Source organism: Oncorhynchus mykiss, chromosome 21 (genome assembly GCF_057628025.1).
Source record: "Oncorhynchus mykiss isolate SJ-2025 chromosome 21, ASM5762802v1, whole genome shotgun sequence".
Classification (NCBI taxonomy): domain Eukaryota; kingdom Metazoa; phylum Chordata; class Actinopteri; order Salmoniformes; family Salmonidae; genus Oncorhynchus; species Oncorhynchus mykiss.
Window position 1 is genome coordinate 18587142 of NC_143042.1, and position 7859 is coordinate 18595000.

The window sequence follows — 7859 nt, forward strand, 5'->3', positions numbered from 1 at the left end:
AGATTAGTTGAGATATTTCCATTAAAGGGAGACATATTGCAACCACACTTTAACAGTCAGGTAGAACTTCACAGGGGTCTCGAGGTCTGAAAGGGGGAAAAGAAGGGTCACAGGGACAGACTATGTACAGAACGGTGTCATCTAGGAGTTGATTGGCATACGTTGTCTGAGATCCATGTTGTTCGTCCCTTCCCACCAACCCCGTGGAGTGATTTCCTTTCAACAGTCAGTCACTACTGTTGAAAGGATGCATCTTCCTCCACTGCGTCGGGAAAGGGTTAACTATTCACACTTTTTTATTCAGTTGTGCATTCATTGAAATTTGTTTTATACTAATTGACTGAGTCACCCATTGATGACTCCATTGATGAACCTACAGTGAAGATACAGTATCTAGAGCCTGTCTCTCATCGACGGTGCCCGGGGCTGGCATGAAAGCTCTTTATGCCACGATGTGGCTGTTCGAGTGATAATGCTCACTTGAAAAGCAAGTACTGTAGGCCAAACGAGTGCATACTTGAGGAGTAGGGTGACAGTCTGAAACGGGAAGATGGCGAGGGGCATATGGTGATAATGAACTGTGAAGGGCCCTCTGAAAGACATCCCTTAAGGAGTAGGGCTTCAGATATGTTGGTACTGCAAGGGTCAGGCTAGGACACGTAATTGGCCATGGGGACTGAGATGGAAATGATGCCATAGGATGGATGGGAAGTTAAAGGTCACCAATATTAAAGACGTAGGTGTCTATTCAATCAAAACCGCTATCTGGAAGAAGGCAAGGAAGGCACCGCAGTAGAGTTTATTGAATAAATGAATCCAAAAGACACATTCTCACAACATAAGATGATGATTTGTCTTCACCCGGAGACTTCCAGATGGTGGATTTGATTGAATGAAGCCCTATGTCATCCATTATAGGCAAAGGGACTCTGCAGATAGAGACCCTTCAAAGATACTAGCTGAGATGTTCTCCATGGCAACGCCAAAGATATAATGGGATGGATCTGGAACGCCTCCTCGTGTACTGTCCCTCCAAGCCATGAGTATCATCATGGGGAGGGGCAAGGAAGGACTGAGGGTGTTTAAAACCTCACAGGAACATTTTCGCCTTAATAGTGAACAGTGAAACCGTGTCACAATGGTCAAAGTCCTGAGTTCTTCAAGACCTTTTTCATTGTCCATAAACGTTCCTTTATGTCTAAAGACTCCGCAGTACTTGAGGAGTAGTGCCTGACCACCAGTCTAATCTTTGGAGGGACGTGTAGCTGCCTACAGGGGTAACTGTTAGTTACTGTGGGAACTCTAGAGAACATGTATCTTCTGCCGAGACGGGCGATGGGGAGAGGTGGGAGCAGGAGTTGGAAAAGTTTACCAACAGACTGGGGACCTTGTGGGTGGACATAGAGGGTACCAAGGACTTCCATAAAAATAAAAATACAAAATTGAGAGAGAGAGAGGAAAGGGGAGGATACAAGCACAAGCGCCATGGCAACACATAGAAAGAGGAAGAAAAGAGTTACCCATAAGAAGCCGCCGTTTCACCCGCTTGTCCACATCAGCTACTGACGTGGCATTGAACTCAGAGCTCTCAATTGCAGCCTCATCTCTCTCTAAAACACAAGTGACAAACAGTGAGCAGTAAGGTTAATGAGAAGCTCAATGTCCACCGCCCGCTGCCGCCCGAGACGTCAAGTCAGCCCCTCTTGGCGTTTGAGCAAAACCAAAGCCAAGAAGCAAGAAGCCATGAAAAAGCGCCAAAATCCCTGTTAGAGTGTTAATCCCAGAAACAAATCCAAAAAGTCCCAGATAGCAAAAAAAAAAAGTTGAAATGAGGGTAAGGGTGGGGGTAAGGGACAAAAATAGAAGTTCAAATAAAAATATAATTTAGCGGGGGGTGTGGGGGAGTTGGTTGACGTTGATGTTGTAGCCGTTGCTGTTCCTGTCTTCCATATCAAACGGCCACACACACTCAGCAATGATTCCCTCACATCCGAAAAGGAGGAAGAGGGGGAGGAGGAGAGGAAGGAGGAGTAGAGGGAAGGATGAGCAAACATGTCCAAGACAAGCTGCATGAGTGTTGGGTAAGAAGCAGGGGGGTGAGGATGACAACAGAAGAAAGGGAGAGGGTGACGCCAGCGGGTAAGAGGCTATGCTAGCCACCAGATCCAACAGACACTACAGAGGGAGGGAGCTACAAGGACTTCAGAATGACAAAATGAAGGGATGAGCGAGAGAAGAAGAGAGAGGAAATCCCGTCCCATCGTGGGCCACAATGGGAGAAGTAAATGGGAGGAGGAACACCCGTCAATAAATGGGGTTGGGGACTAGTGGGGAGGGGGGCGATGGTGAGGGCATGCATAGAGGAGAGGAGAAGGAGGTCGTCTGGGGGCAGCGCTGGTTGCCTGTTTGTCTATGGAACACATCACAACTGGCTTTAACAGTCAACGCTGGAAACCATGTTCCCAAGCTGGGGGGGTGAGAAGGGAGAGGGGAAAGGTCGGGGATGGGGTTACGGTTAAGATGAACATGCAGATATGCAGCTGAGCATACACAGATATGCATGAGCAAACGCTGTGTTAGAGTGGATGGGCTGGGGTGGTGAGGAGCTCTACTGGGCCTTGGGAAGAGAGGGAGTCTTTCACTGGGACGTCAGAGTCATTAGGCTCTGAATGAGCATCTCTCTCTGAAGAACTGAATGGGGGGACAGGCCAGGGCACTGCCACTCAGTACAATGGAACTAGGACTGTCTTTGATGTACAAAGTCCTATGGAGGGGGATTTTGGTGAGGAAGGGGTAACTAAAGCCCCCCTTCCCCCCCCCGCCCCGGTCACCCCTGGCTTGGCCCGTTACTGGTCTTTCTCAGGCAGTTAGTTTGGGAAGGTTTGGTAGACAAAGTGAAGGACTCTCTGAAGCAGTGTTCACAAATGAATGGAGGCTTTCTGTCTCTCAACTAACGGTTTGGTGTGTGTGTGTGTATGAGTGCGTATGTGCATGTATGTGCGTGTGTGTTTGTGCCTGTCTGTGCGTGTGTATATGGGTGACTGTGCATGTCTATATGGGTGACTGTGCGTCTGTATATGGGTGACTGTGCGTGTGTGTATATGGGTGACTGTGCAATTACGTGCTGGTGTATGGATGTGAGTGCTTGTGATCGTGTGCATGCTTGAGTGCGAGGGTGTGTGCACGTGTGTGTGTGAGTGGGTGGTTGTGTAAGAAAGGGTGAGGAGGAGGAGGAGGGGGAGAAGAGAGGACTCCAGGACTCTCCTAAGGGGCTATAAGGAATCAGCAGTTCTAAGGCCAGTTTAGAGGAGGCCTTCTGAGGGGGGTTGTTTAGACTGGAGCAGAACTTACACAGGAAATAATCACTGAAGAGAGGGAGGAATGAATCCATAGCAGTACACTACAGCTAAGAGGGGAACAGTAACGGTAACCAGTAACGATGCACTGTAAGAAAACAGGAGGACAAGAGTTGGTTGCTATTAATGTTACCGCAATTCAAGGAGGGGGAAAATGAAAGAAAATACAAATCTGAACAAAAAACAAATGTAGAACAGTAGGATCTCCCATGCAGCCGGACAGACAGAAACACAGACAGGCAGAAGGGTTGCGTAGATTAGTGACAGAGGTATGGTGAGGACAGACGGACGGGCTGACAAGACACGGAGAGCGTGTCAGATTGAGAATGCATGCGGCTGGCTGGGATGACGGCATGACGGAGGTGTTATTGAGAAACAGGCAGGGTTACTGGTCCCTGTCTCTACAGGTGGATGAGGGAGGAGGTGCTGATGGGTGGGGGTGGGTGGATGACGTGGGTTTCGGGGGTTGCCACAGCAACAGGATTTAGTTTGCTTGTTGAGGCCGTTGTACTGTACTGATAGGGGGAGGGGGGCATATTGCAGGTTGGAGGAGGGGGAGTTGTTTGGAGCGATGTTTTGGTTTGGGTGGGTAGCTCTATGTAACGTTAGACCAGGCTGCAACTGAGATGTTCACTCTAATCCTGTATCATTGTTTTATTCGTTCCCTCCCAGAGTCTTTAATTGAATTCCCTTTTATAATCTTAATTAAGGATTTAACCCTTTTTGAATTGAATTTGAACATGGATGCTCAGACAAGACAGGCAATCAGTAACTATCACCAGAAAGCAGGAGGAGGTAGGTAGGGAGGAAGAGGAGGAGGAGGAGAAGGAGGAGGAGGAAGAGGAGGAGCACCAGAGACAGCACTACACAAAGGTGGGTCAAAGGTGGGCCCAGTGAGAGAGCAGTTGGGACACTGAGACCACAGAGGAGCCTTTCCTCTCGCCAGAGAGAAAAAGACACGGGACAGAGGGAGAAGGAGAACAGGGTTTCTCTCTTTCTTTCATTCTTTCGGAGGTTTTCCACTTCTTCCGTGGATGTCGTTGGTCCTCGCATGGCTGGAAAGGAAAAGGTTACGGGCACAAAATGAAGGCAGTTCTGTGAGAACACAGCACTGATGATACTGTATAGTAGAGATCTGTTTGTGGGGAGAGAGAGAGGGCTTCTCCAGTGTTCTAGTACAGCAGGAATGACAACACACAGAAAAGGAGTTTATTTGTGACATGACAGAAGACCTGTGTGTGCCTGTGTGTGCGTGCGTGTGCCTGCGTGTGTGTGTGTGTGCGTGTGTGTGTGTGTGTGTGTGCGTGTGCATGTGTGTGTTTTAATTCCAGTTAGAACAGGGATTGCAGGGATCATCAACTAGATTCAGCCGCAAATTGACTGCAAATTGACCGCAAGAAGCCCAAACATATATAATACTTGACTAAAACAATCATTTCAAACCTTGCTTACAATTGCATCACGTCTATTATGGGTGGGAATACTTGGGAACAGATTTGCTAAATTAAAATCAATATAAGCTGATTTCCTTGTGTTTTTACAGTCTTATGTCCAACAATGGAAAAAAAAATATATAAAAAAATAATAATAATATATATATTTTTTGCTCTGAAAACTTTTAGGGCCAAATTAAACCACCCGCAGGACAAATTTGGCCCACGGGCCTTCAGTTGAGGAACCCTGAGGTATTGTGTTCAGTGTCTTGCCTAATCTCAGATGCATCTGAACTTAGTCAACTCCAGAAATGGTTTAACTCCTTCTGGGGGCAAATGTACAGACTTTGACTAACTGGTATAATGTAACACAAGAAAAAAGAGTGTGTATCTGCCAATCTGCTTTAGCTTGCCACGGATTTTGCAACTCGGTGGGATAAACCTTGTTTAGGAGCTATGGAGAAACAAGGGAGTCTGTAAATCACTGTCTCGTTACGGACAGACAGACAGACACCGCCAGGCTCCCTTTGGAACATTCCGGGAACGTTCAGGAACGTCTCTGTGCACCAAAAAAAAAATGGAAGTATTTATTTTTTTAAAGGCAGAAAAAAAAAGACTATTTGGTACGTCCAAGCCTTGCCAAATGTGGGACTGGGGTCCGTTGGAAGGAAGGCAAAGAAAAAAAAAACATGAAAAACTCTTTCACTTACCTGGAACCTCTCATTTATCTTCTGCAAATTCCCCCAGAAAAAAAATCCTGAACATTTCCTCTCTGTTCGGCTTCGGAGCCACCATAGCCACGGGATACGGGCCACAATGACAGGCGGGCGTAAAAGTTAGCCATTTGGCAAACAGTGGCATGCAGGCCTGGCGTCTCTCGGGCTGGCGATGGGCATGCGTTACACTGACTTGGCTAGTTTTCCCGGCGTAATGAAGATGATGAATGTGTTTTTCAACTTCTGAGACGTCTCAACTATTCATTTTCCAGTTTCCACCACAGCCCTACCTACCGATCAAACCCCCTCTATTCCTCCTTTCACTCCCTGACACGTTAACACACTACTACTACTACTACACTGACTACTCTGTCGGCAGTCAAAGTGCGTGTTTGTCTGGGAGTGTGTATATTGGTACAGGTGTAATTGTGTGATTAAAAGAGAAAGAGAAAGAGAGAGAGAAATAGAGAGAGAGACAGACAGCCAGAGAGAGCGACACATAAAGGAAAGAGACACTGAATGATCATACAACTCCCCTCTACGACATTGCAAATCGGCTATTTTCAACATGCGCTGGAAGCCAGGTTTTTTGAGGACACATTTAGATGGGGAGAATTCTTTACTCCCGCTTCTCCCCGTGCCACGATCTCCAAAAACAGGGTGAGCAGTCTTCAGGCCCCAGACAGGAAATAATCACCATCGTCATCATGAAACTCCGGGCGACATTTTCGGGGTGCAACAGAGCACAGATCTGTGTAAAAAAATACTGTAAAACTCATTATAATCTGTCAGCGGGATTACAGACCGTTGAAGAAAAATTCATAATTGAATCACGCTGCCAGATTATAATGAGGTTTACGGTATTTTCACACAGATTTGTGCTCTTTTGAACGGCGAAAATGTCGCCCTCCATCTCTATTCAATTACTCACAGTTTCAAGTTACTCACATCACTTTGTGTATATTTTCAAGAAAAAAAATAAACATTTGAGAATGTACTTTAAGGTTGGTTGATTATCTAGAAAATTTAAATATGTTACTGCGCTCTCTCTAACGCTCTCTCACTCATCCTGTCCATCTCTCTCTCTCTCTCTCTCTCTCTCTTTCTGAATGTATCAGGGGCTCAATCTCTCCCCCTCTGTCTTTTGTTGTGAGTGTATAAATAAGATGAGGCCGGGGTAGGGAGAGAGGGCTCAGGGGTGAAGTTAACTCATCCCAAAGCCCTTCTCACCAGTTTCTCTCACACATCTATAACATCTACTGCAAAACAGATGAGAAATAATAGAGCTTTAACAGTAATATGTACTCTAATGTGCACTGAGTAACAGTACCAGTCAAAAGTTTGGACACATCTACTTATTCCAGGGTTTTTCTTTATTTTTACTATTTTCGTTTTGTAGAATAATAGTGAAGACGTCAAAACTATGAAATAACACATATGGAATCGTGTAGTAACCAAAACAGTGTTAAACAAATCAAAATAGATTTTAGATTCTTCAAAATAGCCACCCTTTGCCTTGATGACAGCTTTGCACACTTTGCATTCTCTCAACCAGCTTCACGAGGAATGCTTTTCCAACAGTCTTGAAGGGGTTCCCACATATGCTGAGTACTTTTTGGCTGCTTTTCCTTCACTCTGAGGTCCAATTCATCACAAACCATGTCAATTGGGTTGAGGTCAGGTGATTGTGGAGGCCAGGTCATCTGATGCACCACTCCATCACTCTCCTTCTTGGTAAAATAGCCCTTATACAGCCTGGAGGTGTGTTTGAGTCATTGTCCTGTTGAAAAACAAATGATAGTCCCACTAAGCGCAAACCCAGATGGGATGGCGTACTGCTGCAGAATGCTGTGGTAGCCATGCTGTTTAAGTGTGCCTTGAATTCTAAATAAATCACTGACAGTGTCACCAGCAAAGCACCCCCACACCATCACACCTACTCCTCCATGCTTCACGGTGAGAACCACACACGCAGAGATCATCTGTTCACCTACTCTGCGTCTCACAAAGACACAGCGATTGGAACCAAAATTTCACATTTGGACTCATCAGACCAAAGGACAAATATACATCGGTCTAATGTCCATTGCTCCTGTTTCTTGGCCCAAGCAAGGCTCTTCTTATTATTGGTGTCCTTTAGTAGTGGTTTCCTTGCAGAAAATTGGCCATGAAGGCCTGATTCATGCAGTCTCCTCTGAACAGTTGATGTTGAGATGTGTCTGTTACTTGAACTCTGTGAAGCATTTATTTGGGCTGCAATTTCTGAGGCTGGTAACTCTAATGAACTTATCCTCTGCAGCAGAGCTACCTCTGGGTCTTCCTTTCCTGTGGCGGTCCTCATGAGAGGCAGTTTC

General features: G+C 46.0%; 1 protein-coding gene across 13 annotated transcripts in view; it reads right to left on the reverse strand.

Moving 5' to 3' along the window:
* The window catches only part of LOC110500179 (signal peptide, CUB and EGF-like domain-containing protein 1), a 133191-nt gene that overhangs the window by 44257 nt on the left and 81075 nt on the right, over positions 1-7859 (reverse strand). For 3 of the 13 annotated variants that reach the window (XM_036957532.2, XM_036957531.2, XM_090215045.1), the window contains 2 exons: positions 6203-6256; positions 1521-1610 (listed from right to left, as the gene is read on the reverse strand). The exons of 5 other annotated variants lie outside the window; for them this stretch is intronic. In XM_036957532.2, coding sequence (XP_036813427.2) covers positions 1521-1610; positions 6203-6256 — 144 coding nt within the window. The remainder of the gene's footprint in view (positions 1-1520; positions 1611-6202; positions 6257-7859) is intronic. 5 more of the 13 variants (XM_036957534.2, XM_036957533.2, XM_090215046.1 and 2 more) reach the window with 2 other exon arrangements.